The sequence below is a fragment of the Cydia splendana genome, chromosome 26 (assembly GCF_910591565.1).
Source record: "Cydia splendana chromosome 26, ilCydSple1.2, whole genome shotgun sequence".
NCBI lineage: Eukaryota > Metazoa > Arthropoda > Insecta > Lepidoptera > Tortricidae > Cydia > Cydia splendana.
Window position 1 is genome coordinate 6,965,776 of NC_085985.1, and position 18,476 is coordinate 6,984,251.

The window sequence follows — 18,476 nt, forward strand, 5'->3', positions numbered from 1 at the left end:
GTACTACTCGACGTGGGGCCGAAGACGTTGACAGCTTAGCTAGCAGGCCCTCGTGCCAGACTCTGTCAAACGCCTTCTCCATATCCAGGAACACCGCGACGATATGCTCCTTCTGATTCATCCTCTCGCCCATGAAGGAGAGGACTCTCGTCAGCTGCAGAGTTGTGGAGTGTTCTGACCGAAATCCGAATTGCTCCGGCCTCGGCACGATGTGTGGCTGCAGTCTTCCTAGCAGGAGCCTCTCGAAGACTTTGGACAGGGTACTGAGCAGAGTGATCGGCCGGTAACTCTCCGGTCTTCCTCTGTCCTTCCCCGGTTTCGGCAGCATGATGACCCGGCCAAGTTTCCAGGTCTTCGGAAAGTGGCCCGAGCGCATGATCCCATTGAACAAGCGTGTCACCGCCACGATGGTGTGCTGCGGCAGGTGACGAAGCGCCATGTTCGGGATCGAATCGGCGCCCGGGGCCTTCTTCGGGTTGGTTCTTCTGGTTGCGCGTCTAACTTGGCCGGGTGAGAAGAAGACCGGGTCCTCCTCTGCATTCGGCGGTTGCTCTAAGTACCCTGCCAGTTGCTCCTCCACCTCCCTCGCGTGGTCCGCATTTGTAGCAGGGTTCGGTTGGAACGTTCGCTCCAGGACGTCCGCGAACAGCTCTGCCCTCTCTTCGGCCTTGTAGTGGAGCGCTCCCCTCTCGTCCACGAGTGGCCTTACTGCCTCTTTGGTTGTTCCCAATTGCCTGCATAGACGGTGAATGGAGGGCATGTCTTCGTCTATGCTGGCAATGTGGGTCTCCCAATCAGCTGCTGCATTGTTCCGCAGCTCAATCTTCACCTTCTCCACTAGGTTGTTGAGCTCGGTCTTCAGGGTGGGGCAGCGAGTTTGTTGCCATCTCCTTCTCAGCTGGCGTTTCCGCAGGATGAGTGCCTGGATCTCCGCGGGGAGGGGCTTGTACCTCTCGCCCTCGGGGATGGTGTGCGAGGAGGATTCTAACGCCAGCTGTATGTTGTCGGTGATGGCTTTGGCTGCGGCTTCAACTTCCTCAGCGGTGGAGACTGGTCCGACTTGAGGGTTCTGCAGTGCTTCTGTGAAAGCCCCCCAGTTGGTCTTCCGCCTCGACTTCCTCCTCGGGACGGAATATGGGGCCGCTTCTATAGTCATGAGTACTGGTCGGTGGTCCGACGGAAGGTCTGGCAGTACTTCCATGTTCAACGTGGCATTGCAGTCGTTGTGGACTGCGAAGTCAATGATGTCGCAGGTTCCTTGGCCATCTGAGTGTCGTGTAGGCTCCCCTGGTCCTGTGACATCGTAGTTTGCGTCCATTATCACGCTGTACAGCGTTCTGCCGGCAGCGTTTATTCTTGATGAGTTCCAGGCAGTGTGCTTTGCGTTCCAGTCCCCTGCCAGGATGGTCGGCCCTGAGGACTGGAACAGTGCACGGAGATCTGCTCTTAGGCGGCTGGTCGGGTGCTGTGGGGGTCTGTAGACGGTGTAGAGCCGGAGGTCTCCATCGGCCACCCTAATGTCGACTCCGAGCGCTGTGAAGGAGTCATAAGGCACGAAGTCGACAGGCTGGTGAATGATGGTTCTGCGGACCATCACGGCGACTCCGCGGAACGGGTATCCCTGCTGGTTTGTTTCGTTCCGCTGGTATACTACGTAGCCCCCCATCTTGAGGTCTCTCTTGGCGAACGTTTCGCTGACCAGCAATATGTCCACATTCTGCTCTCTGAGGAAGTGACGGAGCAGGGCTTCCTTGCTGGTCAGCGACTGCGCATTCCAGAAAACTACCCTCAGTTTACGGTTGAATGCTAGCTGAGGGTAATGCGATCCTGAGGGCCTTGGCGACCGCTTGTGGTCCCTGGGCTGCAGCAGCTTGGAGCAAGGCGGCTATCATAGCCGCCAGGTCTTGGCCATCAGCCGGTGGGGCTGGTGTTCCGGCTGGTGCCTCTTCTTTGGAAGGAGGAGGAGCTTCCGCCGTCTTCTTCTTCTTCTTCTTTTTGTTCGCCTTCTTCTTGTTGGGGGCCGTGGCTGGTGGTTGGTCCCGGCCGCCCCGCTGTGTAGGAGCGTTTGCCGCCGCCATTAGGGACGCTGGCGCTGACTCCTCCACATGGGGTTTGGGGACGCTGGCCCTCGTCTCAGGCCCCGGCTTCTTGGGTGTTGGGCGGGATTTTGCCCCAGCTTTCCAGAGTCTGAATTCCCTCAGGAAGACAGGGCATCTTCGGTAGTTCGCGGGATGGGGGCCCGCGCAGTTGGCGCAAGTGCATAGCTGGTCCTTGGGCCTTGGGCATTCGGCTGCTGGGTGGGAGCCTGCACAGCGGACGCACTTCTGCGGTCTGTGGCAGCCTTTGGAGTGATGGCGGAACCCCTGGCACCTGTGACACTGTGCAGGCCCGCTTTTGCCCCTCCATGCTTCAATCCTCACCGAGTTCATATAGAGGAGCTCAGTTACCCGGTAGAAGTGTGTGAAGTCTCGGGGGGGTCCGGCGAGCTGTATGAAGTATATAGTGGTGTGTCGGATGGGAGACCGCGCAGTGCCACCTTCATACGCTTCTCCTTATCCAGCTGGTATACGTGCCACTCCAGCGGCACCCCTGCTTGCTCCAGTTTCTCTAGGTGGTTGTATACACATCTATATTCGTCCGCTGTTTGGGGTTCAAAGCGAACTCCTTTCCCCAAGTTTTTGGAGTTCGCAGGTCTTCCCAGTTCCTTGGCGATGTCTTCGCAAACTTTGTACCATTGGGGCAACACCGCCGCCTCGATGTGCGGGTACTTTTCTTTGCGCGGCTGTTGTGGTGGTTGGGGTTGCTGCTGTGCCTTCTTCTGCTTCTTGGACACCTCGGCTGTATCTACCGCGGCGGCTTTGGAAGCGTATGAGGTCTGCGGGTCTGCTTGTGGCGGGGGCCCCAGGTTGGTGTGGGGCTCTTTGCTGGGTCCGGCTGCTGGTGGTTGCAGCTCCGCAGAGATGGGCTTCTGTGGTGGGGGGTCCATTGCGGGGGGGCCCAGTTTGGTGGCTGGCCCTTCCGGTGGGGGGCATGGTTGTAGCTGAGGTTCTGGTAGGGGCACCGGTGGCGTGGGGCCCTGTCTCTGCTGCCTTTTAGGTTTGTGACGCTGTGGTTGGGGCTCCTCTTGCGGGGGGGCCTGCTTCAGTTGTGGCTCCTTGGGTGAAGGGGGCGTCGTTTGCGAGGCTGGGGCCTCTGCTGCCATGGGTCGTGGTGGTTGGGGTTCCTCTTGCGGGGGGCCCTGCTCCTGTAGCGGGAAGACTTCTAGCCTCCTCTGGACCACCCCCTTCAGGCCGCATCTCACCAGGATTGAGGTGGGAGACGGGGCCTTCCAGGGGGCGATCGTTGGGGGGGGCTGGTGTTGTGGCTGTGCGGGTGGTGTCCGCGGTGCATCGCCTCCTGCGGACCTAGATCGGCGGCGCAGTCTTGGGTCCCTCGGTGGCGTCGGCTTGTTGCAGGGTCTTAACACTCCTATTGGGGGCGCCACCTATTATATATATACTCCGGCTTAACCGTAACGCAGACCCTTATGTCGCGGGACGTTTTCTCGTAATAACACTTCCAACTTTTCACTTACTCGTTTATGATTAAACTAAATTTATAGTGAATAATATTATAATGATTATAATAAAATTGCACATGTATATTCTTTATGAATTGATATATCTATTTTAATAGAAGTTTTAAGTTTTGGAACGGCGTTAAACGAATGAGGTAACTTTAGTTTTGGTATTATAGGTTGCGGACACCTCGGGTCTGTTTAAAAAGTGATTTTTCTTAATTAAAATCACATTTAACACTATCATGTGTCTTCCGGTTAAAAGCGAAGATACCATAGATATATGTGACACAATAACAATAGTAGAAAATTATAGTTATAATGTTATTTTGACTTGTTGTCTTCACTGTCGTAAAACAGCCGTACCGCGCTGCGACTTGGATTGCCTACTACGTTCAGCGGTTTGCTCTCTGTTGGTACACCGATGTAAAACGGGATAGGTATTTTATATTACGTTTATATAATTATGTTCTATTATAAATTACGATATCACCATTATCATGAATATTATTATAATTCTGATGGTTAAACTCAACTCTCTTCTACCGAGGATCATACACAGCGCGACACTCGGAGCGAGCGTGCGGGCATGGTAGGTAGAATCTCCTCGTTTAGGTCAGGTATTTTATTATTTAGTTTTGGTCCGGCGTAAGTATTTATAATACATACATTAACGTATGATATTATCTGAATACGTCTAATATTAAATAAAAAAAAACAGTAGTGTGTGTGTTGTTGAACTTAAGAATATATTTATATGTACTTACTTAATTATATTCATCATAGGAACACGAGAAGTCTTAGGCTGCTGAGTTACTATCATGTATGTTACCTACCCATTTATTTATATATATATATAATTAAGTTAATATTAATATTTTTTCTAGTCCAGTCTCTCTATATTTAAGTACCTACCTTTCATGGGGGAGTGGGTGAGGTGATGGTGGATGTCCCTGTCTGTTTTATGCACTATTTGCGAATCCTTTACCTAATTGGGCAGTTCATCCTGGTAATTCGTCGTTATCAGTAGAGTAGGTCACAGCCTCACAGGTGTCAGGTGAGAGTGATGTAAAAGGTGGTGTGTCTGTGTGTGCAGGTCGCATGTGATTGTTTAAAAAAAAAAAATATGGTGTTATTATTAGTAAAACTAACTAAGAATTGAGCGAGTTAAGTGTGAGAAATACATTGGATGGATTTGAAAAACGTGAGTACTTAATACATACATAATGATATAAAATATGTACTTTAATACCTACTTATTTAGGTTTGGGTTAGGGCGATGCTAGTTAGTCGAGATGCTAGGCGAAGATGATGATGATGATGATGGATGATTCTTGAAGAGAGGGAGAAATATCTGAATGTATGCATTGCATGCTGTACTGGGAGGTGGTTAATCTATATACTTATGCCTATTTTATTTATACGAGTACATTAGGTAGGTACATACCTATATTCTACAAGCTGTATTCGGCAAGGTCTACTTACTAATAATTAAGTTAAGTTAAATTTGCTTGGTGCACATTAATAATTGTGACGTAGGTACACACAATGATGTGCGAGATCGGAATCTAAAGATTTAAAGATATATCTAGCTTGCTCTAGTATCAATATTATTATTAGCACACAAGAGGTTAAACGACTACTTTAAAGCCCTTTTCTTGTAAAACAAACAAAAATAACTATTTAAATTAAGTACATATTATAATTGTTGTTTTAGAGAGAGAGAGCTGGGCTGGCGTTAAACCACCGAAGCGGCGAACGAGGTGGCTGCTTGCTGTTACAAGTTAGAAAATTGAACTTGCGGTGCGGGGTAAGTAAGATATCATTATATATATAAATGTACTGACAGTGATAGATAGATATTTTGGAGATATAGATCGATCGATTGTTTGTTTGTTTGTCCGTCTGTGTCGCTACTGAAACTTTGTATTGTAATCGCGTAGGTATCATAGAATTATTTGCGGCCCTGAAAAGGGCCTTTTTGTATTTGCGTCCGTCTGAGGACGCGGCGCGCGCGCTCGCTCGCTCGCTCGCTCGGGCGCGATACGGTAATACATGCGTTAGTACATATTACACGATGTCGCGCGCGGCGGACAGCGCAAGCAGAGCGCTTAACCACCGAAACCGTAGAGGGTGCGGCCCTGACGCTTCAGAGCGTAGACGACGTCCATGGCGGTGACGGTCTTCCTCTTGGCGTGCTCGGTGTAGGTGACCGCGTCACGGATCACGTTCTCGAGGAACACCTTGAGAACACCGCGGGTCTCCTCGTAGATCAGACCGGAGATACGCTTGACGCCACCTCTGCGGGCGAGACGACGGATGGCGACGGATCGCAATACGAACTACCTAAACCCATTACACTAAAAGTGTATTGAGAAGACAGACCGCATACGTACGAGGAACGACGTACGCTTACTTGGAGCTGGTGTACTTGGTGACGGCCTTGGTGCCTTCACTGACGGCGTGCTTGGCGAGCTCACCGGGCAGCAAGAGCCTCACGGAGGTCTGCACCTCCCTGCTGGTGATGGTGGACCTCTTGTTGTAGTGAGCGAGGCGGGAGGCCTCGGCGGCGATGCGCTCGAAGATATCGTTCACGAACGAGTTCATGATCGACATGGCCTTGCTGGAGATACCGGTGTCGGGGTGGACCTGCTTGAGCACCTTGTAGATGTAGATGGCGTAGCTCTCCTTGCGCTTATGCTTCTTCTTTTTCTTAGAGTCCGACTTGGAGATGTTCTTCTGGGCCTTGCCGGATTTCTTGGCGGCCTTACCGCTAGTCTTGGGTGGCATTGTGATATACTTGGTTAGTTAGATGCTTACAGTACGAGAGTCGAACTGGAAATGTAAAAATTGGATGGATGGATATCATTCGATACCTCTCTATTAATAGAGAGGTATGAGTGGCCGTGCCCGCCTTCCGGCTGCGACGGCTGTGGCGGGTCGCTCCCCACCGCGTGGGGAGGTCAGTGGACGTCAATTTTAGGACGTCGGTGCTGCTGGTGTAGGCCAGCTTTTTCGCCACCGATCGTTTATCCAACCCCGCGACCCCTAGCCCGGTGGTACCGTTTGAGCGGGGCCGGGCATCGGGGACGCAGGGAAGGCGACCGGCAGCTTAGGCTGGCGTGTGTGGCGTGGTGTATCCGAAGAATGTTGGGACTTGGCTTGGCTCCGCTACTGGTGTAGCAGAGCTCGGGGCAAGTCCCGGGCCCACCGTTCCGGTGGTCTGGTGGGGTGGTGTGGCGCGATGTTCTTGAGGTGCTCGTGCCCGCTGTTGTCCGCGCGGTCGTACATGGACCGCGCGAGATGCTCGATGAACTCCTCCAGGCCGCGCCACTTCAGTGTCTCGGCGAGGGATGCGTTGCTGACGTAGCGTGGACACTTGACGATGCTCCGCAGTGTGAGGGTCTCCTGACGCCCCATCTTCTCCTTGTTGGACCTGCAACAGAAAGAATGCCAGGCAGGTGAAGCGTATGTTAGTCTAGAGCGTACGTAAGCTTTGTACAGACCGAGTTTGGTCCGTACAGGAAGCTTACTACTAAAGACTGGGCGTAGACACATGCGAGCGACTTTCGCTCGGCTTACTGTGTCTCTGGTGTGGCGATCCATGTTGAGTCTCCTGTCTATGGTCACCCCCAGGTATTTCACTGTGGGCGACCATGTGAGCGGCTGACCTAGAAGGGAAGGAGGATTAGGCAGTTTGATGGCTTGCCCTGTGATGAGCGCTTGCGTCTTGCCCACATTGACCGATAGTCTCCATTTGGAGAGCCAGTCAGGGAGGGCGTCAAGCGTCGGCTGGATCTTGGCGACTGCGTGCGGCATCTGAAAAGAGGAAGCAAAGTAAGCGGCGTCATCTGCGAATAGAGCTAGTTGCGCTTGCCCGACGACTGGGATGTCGTCGGTGTAGCGCACATAGCATGCGGGCGACAGGCAGCTCCCCTGGGGGACGCCTGCCTGTATCGGGCGTTCCTGTGACTGTACGCCTTCCACTTGAACGTGGAAGCGCCGGTCTGCCAGGAATGACGCGATGACTCTCACGATGCGGCGGGGGGCTGTGGACAGAGAAAGTTTATATATTAGACCTTCGTGCCAAACTCGATCAAAAGCTTTCTCCATGTCTAGGAGGACCGCGACTGTGTACTCCTTCTTGTTGAGCGACATGCCCATGTGGTGTAGTACACGGGTGAGCTGCAGCGTCGTGGAGTGTTGAGACCTGAAACCAAATTGCTCCGGCCTGGGTGACAGGTGTGGCGAGAGGTGCCGGAGCAGCAACCTCTCGAACACCTTTGATAGGTTGCATAGCAACGTGATGGGCCGGTAGTTCTCCGGCCTTCTTCTGTCCTTTCCCGGCTTGGGAAGGACTATAACGCGCCCGGTCTTCCAGATGGCGGGGAAGTGGCCCGACCGCAGGATCCCGTTGAACAGGCGCGCCACCGCCGCTAAGGTGTTTAGCGGCAGGTGGCGGAGCGCCATGTTCGGGATCTCGTCGGGGCCCGGCGCCTTCCTCGGGTTGCAGTAGCGTTTGATGGACGCCTGGACCTGTGAAGGAGAAAAGTAGAGTGGATCATCGTGTGGCTCGACTGGCACGTTGAGATAATCTCGAACGTGTTGTACGATGTCCGCTGTGTGTTGCGGGTCGGTGACGGGGTTGGGCCTGAATTGCTGCTCAAGGCTGCGAGCGAGTATTTCCGCTCTGTCCTTGGCCGCGAACTTCAGCTCCCCGTCTGTGTCGTCCTGTAGGGGCCGGATCGGCTCGGGCGTCGCGCTGAGTTGTCTGCATAACCTGTGGATAGAGGGAACACTGTCAGTTATGCTGTCGATGTGGGTTTCCCAGCTTACAGCTCTGTGTTCGCTGAGTTTGTCCCTCAACAGTCGCTCAAGACGATTGAGCTCAGTCTTGACAGACTGAGCCCTAGTCCTTTGCCACTGTTTCCTGTACCAGCGCTTTTTCTCCAAAAGCGCTTGAAGCGGCCTCGGGAGTGGCGCGCGCCGGTCCGATTGCGGGATCGTGCGGCCGGCCTCGGTGAGGGCCGCCTTGATGTCCTCCGTGATCGTTGTTGCTGCTGCGTCGACCTCTTCTGCGGTCGAGATGGGACCTGTGCGGGGAGTATTTACCATGGCTTCCGAAAAAGCCTTCCAGTCGTAGCGGCGTCCGGGTCCCTTGCTGTATCTCGTCGTCGGCTGGTCTGCGATGGTCAGGAGCACCGGCCTGTGGTCGGAGGTGAGATCGTAAAATACCTGGTGCCGCATAAGGGCATTGACTCCGCGAGAAATCGCAAAGTCGATGGTGGTGCCTCTGTTGTACACATTGGCGTCGTGGTAGTGAGTGGGCTCGTATGGCCCGCCCACTACCAGATCGAGGTCCTCCACGATCTGGTAGATGGTGTTGCCCGGCAGGGAGTGGGCGGACGAGTTCCAAGCGGGGTGCTCGGCGTTGAAGTCCCCGGCCAGGATGGTCGGCACGGGGGAGTCCACCAGCAGCCGCTTGAGGTCGTCGCGCATCTCTGCCGGCCGGCAGTGTCCGCAGGGCCTGTAGATAGCAAACAGGCGCAGATTATGTCTTTGCAGTTTGATATCTACCCCCAGCGCGGATAGTGCCGTGGGTTGGTCGATGTCCACCGGTTGGTGGATGATGGTCCTCTTTATGAGGATGGCGAGGCCTCGCCAGATGACTCCAGTGTCGGGGTTGGACTGGTCCAGCCGGTACACAATGTACCCGCTGGCTGTGAGAGTCGTTGACGGCCTCAGCAGCGTCTCGCAGATCAGCATGACGTCGATGTCCTGGCTGTGGAGAAAAGTGCGGAGATCATTAGTTTTACCATTTAATGACTGCGCATTCCAGTATACAACTCTTAATTCTTTCTCTGAAAGGCCGTAAGAGTGTGCAGCTGGTGAGAGGGGGTGGGCTAAGTCTGGTTTTTAACCAGACTTAGACAGAGACTTAATCGCTAGTACCAACTCGTCTAGCGTGGGCTTCAAGGCCGTAGTTACCGCGGATTGCACCGCGGCGACTACGTCCTTGTGCAACGCTTCGGTGTTGAGCGCGGGGGGCGCTGCGGGCTGTGGTTGCGACTTCCTCTGCGGTTCATGTTGTGGCTGCCTCCGCTGCTGCTGTCCTCTGGTCCTCGGCTGGTTGGCTGGCGCCATTAGGGAACCTGCGGAAGATTCCTCTACCAGATTGGGGGTGTCCGCAGCCCTAGTGTTAGGGCCGCGGCGTGTGGGCGGGCGGCGTGTGTGGGAGCGCGTTCCTGCGCGCCAGTTCCTCAGTTCCCTGAGGTACTCGGGGCACTGCTTGTGGTTTGCTGGGTGGTCCCCCCAGCAGTTGCAGCAGGTGGCCGGCTGGTCCCTGGGCCGTGTGCACTCGCTCGAGTGGTGGTCCAGTGCGCACTTGACGCACCGGACTGCCCGGTGGCACCCGTGCGAGGAGTGCCTGAAGCCCTGGCACCGGTGGCACTGCGGTGGGCCGGGTTTGCCTCTCCAAGGCTCAACCCGGACCTTGGTGTTGATGTCTGCCAGGTCGGTGAGGTCCAGGAATCCTGGGTTATCCCGTTCCGTCCCGGCGAGCTGCACGAAGAACAGGCTGCCTCCGCGTCCTCGACCTGTAGATATAAGTTTCGCGTGAGAAACATTGTATCCTTTGACGGCGCAAGCGTCTTTGACCTCTTGCACCGTTGTTGACGAGGGGAGGCCGCGGACAGCGGCCTTCATTGGGAGAGAGGCCTTGTCTGGATGCTCGACAAATTCGAGCTTGTGCTGCTTGCGCTGCTCCTTCAGGTACTTGGTGACCCTGATGTATTCTACCCCGGACCTGGGGTAGAATCGGACGCCGTTTGGGGCCGCGGCCTCGGTTGTGGCCGGGAACCCTAGGCGCTTGTTGATGATGGCCAGGTGCTGGCGCCAGTCTGGGAAGTCCTCGACCAGGATCTGGGGCGGCTTGTGGTTGGCTGGCTGCTTCTTGGGACCTGTGGGCAGAGAGTTCGCAAGGTGTTGCTACCTGTGTAGGTAGCAACACCTTGCGTGGCGGCGGCTGGTGGGCGCCTCCGGCGGCTGGTGTGGATGGCACGGCTGTGTCCATCGGCTGCTGCTGTTGCGAGTCCTGTGGGCAGACGACGGGTTGATTAAGACCGCGCGACACAGGAGTGATGCGGTTACATTCCCGCTTCTCCTCCTGTGCCGGCGGGCTGTCCTCATCCCGCCGTCTCTTCTGATGGCGCGCCCCAGAGTGCGCCAACAGGGTTGAGAGTAGGGCCGCCTCGAGCGGTCCGAGGACGCAACTGTCTAGCGACCCCCGAGCTACTCTGTCGAGTTTGCCGAAAATCGCTATCCAGGCGCCCTCGGTTATCTCGAGGCCGGCCTGCGGCCGGCAAGGCGACTGGCGGCGGCGGTGCGGTGAGTTGGTCGGCGTGACAAGTCGAGACTTGTCAGCCGGGTGCGGCGTGACAGGTCGAGACTTGTCGGCCGGCTGGGGCGGCAGCGGGCTCTCGGCACGTGGTGAATGCCTAACACGTGGTGATAAATCAAGCGGCGATAAATCGCCACGTGACAAATCACCACGTGCTTGGTCCCCGTAGTCGGCTGACCGCTCCGGCTCTCCGGTCACGGGTGACTCAGAGTTTCGCTGGTCCTCAGCGTCTGAGCCCTCGTTAGAATCCTCCACGGAGCTTACAACGTCAAGGAACTCTTCCGAGCCGCGGCTTGACATTGTTGACCCCGTGAAGCTTCCAAACGCGGGCAGACGCTTTGGACCATCGTTGTCTGGTTCGCCCGCGAATCCGGCGAGCAGGAGCAGGTCAACGTCCGGGAGCTCCACCACATGCACCGGAGCCGGTGCTGCCGCTGCGTCCTCCTCCTGAACGGCCTCCGTCGTCTTGGTAGGCGTCCTTGATGACCATGGCGGAGGCGTGGGTGTGCGGCGTCGGCGTAGGTTGACCTGGAAAACGACAGATGTGAGTACAAGCTGGTATGGCTAGCGCCGGATGTGTCCGGGCTTTCGCCCCGTTTGCGGCTTGGGTTGTCACCGTAAGGTATCCGCCAAACAAACGGCCACTGCTAACGCTTGGGCTTGGGTTGTCACCGTTAGGTATCCGCCAGCAAACGATCACTGCGAAAGTGGTCTTTTCGACACTGGGGCACACTAACAACAATACTTAGCCTGCACAAACACTGGCGTTAACACACGTCAACTAGTGAGTTGGTTAGGGTGCGTAGGTCTCGAGAGCTAGCTCAAGCGCGTGCGGTCCCGTCAACGTCACAGTTGCGACTATAATCAATCGCTGCTGTGAAATCCTTCGGCACCCTTTTTAAGGGGTGCGAGTGGCCTCTTCCGCCTTCCGGCTGCGGAGGCTGTCTCGGGTCGCGCCCCACCTTGTGGGGCGGTCGGTCGCTCGTCATTTTGGGGACGGCTGTGTATCCGTGAGGGCCAGCTTTCTCGCCACCGGCCGTTTATCCAACCCCGCGACCCCTAGCCTGGTGATACCGTTTGAGCGGGGCCAGGCATCGGGGACGCAGAGAAGGCGACCGGCAGCTTAGGCTGGCGTGTGCATCGTGCCTATGTAGGCGACATCCGGTGTGGTGTGTGCGTGTCTTCTTCTTCGTCTTCTTCTTGTGTGGTGTGTAGGAGGGCTCGGGGGAGATGCCGAGCCCCGTGTTGGTCCGGCGGGCGCGTGTAGTGAGGCGCAATCCCGCGCAGGTGATCGTGGTCGGTGTTGTCCGCGCGGTCGAACATGCCCCGCGCGAGGCGCTCGATGATGAAGTCTTCCAGGCTGCTGCTCCACTTCAGGTGCTCGGCGATGGCTGCGTTGCTGACGTACTGCGTTGCTCCGACGATGGTCCGCAGCGAGAGGGTCTCCTGACGCCTCAAGTTGGTCCTGGTGGTCCTGCAACAGAAAGAATACCAGGCTGGTGAAGCGTAAGTTAGTCGCGATCGGACGTAAGCTTTGTACAGACCGAGTTTGGTCCGTACAGGGAGCTTACTGCGGAAGACCGGGCGGAGGTTCATACGAGCGGTTTTCGCTCGTATGACCGTCTCCGCGGCGTGCTTCTTCATGTTGAGCCTCCTGTCTATGGTCACCCCCAGGTATTTCACTGTGGGTGACCATGACAGCGGCTGTCCTAGAAGAGAGGGAGGTGGGGGCAGGACCCTGGCTGCCCCTGTGATAAGTGCTTGCGTCTTGCCCACATTGACTGATAGTCTCCATTTGGAGAGCCAGTCAGGGAGGGCGTCAAGCGTCGGCTGGATCTTGGAGACTGCGTGCGGCATCTGGAATGAGGAAGCAAAGTAAGCGGCGTCATCTGCGAATAAGGCTAGTTGCGCTTGTCCTACAACTGGAATGTCGTCGGTGTAGCGCACGTAGCATGCGGGCGATAGGCAGCTCCCCTGAGGGACGCCTGCCTGTATCGGGCGTTCCTGTGACAGTGCGCCTTCCACTTGAACGTGGAAGCGTCGGTCTGCCAGGAATGAAGCGATGACTCTCACGATGCGGCGGGGGGCTGTGGACAGAGAAAGTTTATATATTAGACCTTCGTGCCAAACTCGATCGAACGCTTTCTCCATGTCTAGGAGGACAGCGACTGTGTACTCCTTTTTGTTGAGCGCCATGCCCATGTGGTGTAGCACTCGGGTGAGCTGCAACGTGGTGGAGTGTTGAGACCTGAAACCAAATTGCTCCGGCCTGGGTGTCAGGTGTGGCGAGAGGTGCCGGAGCAGCAACCTCTCGAACACCTTTGATAGGTTGCATAGCAACGTGATGGGCCGGTAGTTCTCCGGCTTTCTTCTGTCCTTCCCGGGCTTGGGAAGGACTATGACCCGTCCGGACTTCCAGATGGTGGGGAAGTGCCCCGACCGCAAGATCCCGTTGAACAGGCGCGCCACTGCCGCTAAGGTGTTTAGCGGCAGTTGGCGGAGCGCCATGTTTGGGATCTCGTCGGGGCCCGACGCCTTCTTCGGCTTGCAGTGACGTCTGATTGTCGCCTGGACCTGTGAAGGAGAAAAGTAGATTGGATCATCGTGGGTCTCTACGGGCACGCTGAGGTAGTCTCGAACGTGTCGCACGATGTCCGCTGTGTGTTGCGGGTCGGTGTCAGGGAATGGCCTGAATTGCTGCTCAAGGCTGCGAGCGAGTATTTCCGCTCTGTCCTTGGCCGCGTACTTCAGTTCCCCGTCGGTGTCGTCCACTAGGGGCCGTATCGGCTCGGGTGTCGCGCTGAGTTGTCGGCATAACCTGTGGATGGAAGGAACGTGATCAGTTAGACTCTCGATGTGCGATTCCCAGCTTGCAGCTCTGTGCTCGCTGAGTTTTACCCTTAACAGTCGCTCGAGACTATTGAGCTCAGCCTTGACCGACTGAGCCCTAGTCCTTTGCCACTGTTTCCTGTACCAGCGCTTTTTCTCCAAAAGCGCTTGAAGCGGCCTGGGGAGCGGCTTGCGCCGGTCCGAAGGCGGGATGATGTGGGTGGCGTCGTCGAGGGCCGCTTTGATGTCCCCGGTGATTGTGGCTGCTGCTGCATCGACCTCTTCTGCGGTCGATATGGGACCTGTACGGGGAGATTTTACCATGGCTTCTGTGAAAGCCGTCCAGTCGTAGCGGCGTCCTGGTCCCCTGTTGAGTCTCGTTGTCGCCTCGTCTGCGATGGTCAGGAGCACCGGCCTGTGGTCGGAGGTGAGGTCGTAAAATACCTGGTGCCTCATGACTGAGTCGACTCCGCGAGAAATCGCAAAGTCGATTGTGGTGCCGCGACAGAGCGGGTCGGCGTCGTGGTAGTGTGTGGGCTCGTATGGCCCGTCCACTACCAGATCGAGGTCCTCCACGATCTGGTAGATGGTGTTTCCCGGCTGGGAATGCGCGGACGAGTTCCAAGCGGGGTGCTCGGCGTTGAAGTCCCCGGCCAGGATGGTCGGCACGGGGGAGTCCAGCAGCAGCCGCCTGAGGTCGTCGCGCATCTCTGCCGGCCGGCAGTTTCCGCAGGGCCTGTAGATAGCAAACAAACGCAGGTTATGCCTTTGTAGTTTGATATCTATCCCCAGTGCGGATAGCGATGTCGGCTGCTGCTCGATATCCACCGGTTGGTGGATGATTGTCATCTTGACGATGATTGCGAGGCCTCGGTATGGGCGCCCGTTTTCGGGGTTCGCCTGGTCGAGGCGGTACACGATGTATCCGCTGGCTTTGAGCGTCAGTGACGCTTTTAGCCACGTCTCGCAGATCAGCATGATGTCGATGTCCTGGCTGTGGAGAAAAGTACGGAGATCATTAATTTTACCAGTTAATGACTGCGCGTTCCAATACACAATTCTTAGCTCTTTCTCTTTTAGGCCGTAAGAGATAGTGCAGCTGGCTAATAACTTGCGTTATTGCTGAGAGGGCGAGCTAAGCCTGGTTTTGGCCAGGCTTAGACAGAGACTTAATCGCTAGTACAAACTCGTCTAGCGTTGGTCTCAGAGACACAGTTACCGCAGTTTGCACTGCGGCAACTATGTCCCTGTGCAGCGCTACGGTGTCGAGCGCTGGGGGTGCTGCAGGCGGCGTCGCTCGGGGCTCCGCTTGCGACATCCTCTGCGGTTTGTGTTGTGGCTGCGTCCGTCCTCGGTGTCCTGTTGTCCGCTGCCTCGGCTGGTTGGCGGGTGCCATGAGGGAACCTGTTGAGTAATCCTCCACCAGGTTTGGTGTGTCCGAGGCCCTAGTGTCGGGGCCTCGCTGCGGGCGGCGGGTCGGCGGTCGGCGTGTGTAGGAGCGGGTGCCCCCCCTCCAGTTGCGCAGCTCCTGCAAGTAAATTGCACACTGTTTGTGGTTGCCTGGGTGGTCCATCAGGCAGTTTGCGCACGTTGCTGGCTCGTCCCTGGGTCGCGTGCACTGGTGCGACAGGTGCGGCAGCGCGCACTTGACGCAGCGCACCGGTCGGTGACATCCCTGTGAGGAATGCCTAAATCCCTGGCACCGATAACATTGCGGTGGCCCGGGTTTACCTCGCCAAGGTTCGACACGAACCTTGGTGTTGATGTCCGCAATGCTGGTGAGGTCGAGAAAACCTGGGTTTTCTCGCTCCGTCCCGTTGAGTTGGACGAAGAAGATGGTGCCTCCTCGTCCTCTACCTGTGGAGATAAGTCGGGCGTGTGATACTGAATACCCCTCTCTGGCACAGGCGTCCTTCACGTCCTGCACCGACATAGATGACGGCAGGCCGCGGATAGCGGCCTTCATCGGCAGGGTCGACTTCTCCGGGTGCTTGACGAACTGGATCCGGGGGTCGAGTGCCTGCTCCTTGTCGAGGTAGGCGAATACCACACGGTATTCCTCTGCGGTCCTGGGGTAGAACCGTATCCCGGTCGGTTCGACGTTCTCGGTTTTGGCCTCAAAACCGAGACGCTCGTTGATGGCCGTCAGGTGGCGGGCCGAGTCTGGGAGGACCTCGACCAGAATCTGGGGCGGTTTGGCCCTTTTGGCCGGCTGCTGCGGCTGCTGCTTCTTCTTCTTGCTGGCTGCGGTATCTGTGGGCAGTGAAGAAGCTTTAGGTGGGGCTTTTGCTGTGGCCGCGTACGTGTCGGTGCTTGCTACCGGGGCAGGTAGCAACACCTTGCGTGGCGGGGCCTGGTGCGAGCCGCCGGCGGCGGGTGTGGATGGCACGGCTGTGTCCATCGGCTGCTGCTGCTGCGAGTCCTGTGGGCAGACGACGGGTTGATTAAGACCGCGCGACATAGGAGTGATGCGGTTACATTCCCGCTTCTCCTCCTGTGCCGGCGGGCTGTCCTCTTCCCGCCGTCTCTTCTGTTGGCGCGCCCCAGAGTGCGCCAACAGGGTTGAGAGTAGGGCCGCCTCGAGCGGCCCGAGGACGCAACTGTCTAGCGACCCCCGAGCTACTCTGTCGAGTTTCCCGAAAATCGCTATCCAGGCGCCCTCGGTTATCTCGAGGCCGGCCTGCGGCCGGCAAGGCGACTGGCGGCGGCGTTGCGGTGAGTTGGCCGGCGTGACAAGTCGAGACCTGTCAGCCGGTTGTGGCGTGACAGGTCGAGACTTGTCGGCCGGCTGGGGCGGCAGCGGGCTCTCGGCACGTGGTGAATGCCTAACACGTGGTGATAAATCAAGCGGCGATAAATCGCCACGTGATAAATCACCACGTGCTTGGTCCCCGTAGTCGGCTGACCGCTCCGGCTCTCCGGTCACGGGTGACTCAGAGTTTCGCTGGTCCTCAGCGTCTGAGCCCTCGTTGGAATCCTCCACGGAGCTTACAACGTCAAGGAACTCTTCCGAGCCGCGACTTGACATTGTTGACCCCGTGAAACTTCCAAACGCGGGCAGACGCTTTGGGCCATCGTTGTCTGGTTCGCCCGTGAATCCGGCGAGCAGGAGCAGGTCAACGTCCGGGAGCTCCACCACATGCACCGGAGCCGGTGCAGCCGCTGAGTCCTCCTCCTGAACGGCCTCCGTCGTCTTGGTAGGCGTCCTGTTGATGACCATGGCGATGGCGTGTGTGTGCGGCGTCGGCGTCGGTTGACCTGGAAAACGACAGATGTGAGTACAAGCTGGTATGGCTAGCGCCGGATGTGTCCGGGCTTTCGCCCCGTTTGCGGCTTGGGTTGTCACCGTAAGGTATCCGCCTAACAAACGGCCACTGCTAACGCTTGGGCTTGGGTTGTCACCGTTAGGTATCCGCCAGCAAACGATCACTGCGAAAGTGGTCTTTTCGACACTGGGGCACACTAACAACAATACTTAGCCTGCACAAACACTGGCGTTAACACACGTCAACTAGTGAGTTGGTTAGGGCGCGTAAGTCTCGAGAGCTAGCTCAAGCGCGTGCGGTCCCGTCAACGTCACAGTTGCGACTCTTTTTCCAATCAATCGGTTGGACGGCTTCGGCTTATATAGTAAAACACAAGGCCGTTTGGTACCTTTTTCAACTAGTGGGTGTATCATGCAGAGTCAGTAATGTATATTTTTGCCAATCTCATTAATAATTAACACGTATGAAAAGAACATGGATCGATTCCTTTCTTGACTGGAAGAATCATATTGGCTCTATTTGTAGTAGACTTGACCGGTTTGTCTTCGCATTGAGAAGGTTAAGGCATAGTGTATCCGTTGAAGCAGCACTCACGGCCTACCATGGCTATGTTTCATCCGTCCTCAATTATGGCCTCATCCTATGGGGCAATTCTGTGGATGTCGATAGAGTATTCAAGATACAAAAACGATGTATACGCGCAATTGCAAATGCCTGGACAAGATGTAGCTGTAAGCCTATCTTTAAAGTACTTAACATTCTTCCATTAACTTGTATGTACATTTACAAAATATGTTTGTTTATTAACAAATTTCCAAATTATTTTAAGAAAAGGTCTGAGGTATTTACCGGTATCTTGAGGGAACCTTACAGAGATCTTTTAGACCAGCCACGCTGTAGGACTGAAATTTACAAACGGAATGCGTATTATATGTGTATTGTCATTTACAACAATCTACCATCAGAAATTAGGAATCTTGAAGGCAAGGATTTCAATTGTACCCTTAGAATTTGGCTCCAAGATCATTGTTTTTACAACATGAAAGAATTTTTGAATTATAAAAACATGATGACATGAAATATGTATTGATTTTTAATTTTAGGTTTTCTTATTATTTGGCATAATTTTAACTTGACATTGTTTATAAATTAGTGTAAATGTATTGTGTATAAGTGTATATAGCTAATTAATGTAATACTTTGTAAATACCTATATATATGAATGCTGTAGAATATAGTTTTAAGAATAATTTGCATGCTGTCATGAGATAGCGGATTAAGGTGGATCATTACTAACCTAAAGTTAAGACCTGTAAGTAACCCTTTTTCTGCAAATAAATATGAATCTGAAAAAAATATGAATCTGAATCTGGATCCTAGACTTATAACTAGATATAAAACATTCCACGCAATTCATTTAACATAA

General features: G+C 55.3%; 1 protein-coding gene across 1 annotated transcript; it reads right to left on the bottom strand.

Annotated features, from left to right (window-relative positions):
• Nucleotides 1–5,968: 5,968 nt before the first annotated feature.
• Nucleotides 5,969–6,346, bottom strand: LOC134803146 (histone H2B). Its single transcript, XM_063775853.1, has one exon. It carries the CDS (start codon nt 6,344–6,346, stop codon nt 5,969–5,971), a length of 378 nt encoding a protein of 125 aa, XP_063631923.1.
• Between the last annotated feature and the right edge of the window lie 12,130 nt (nt 6,347–18,476).

Excerpts from the sequence above, each read along its gene's own strand:
- LOC134803146 (XM_063775853.1), bottom strand. The coding sequence starts at position 6,346 with ATGCCACCCAAGACTAGCGGTAAGGCCGCCAAGAAATCCGGCAAGGCC.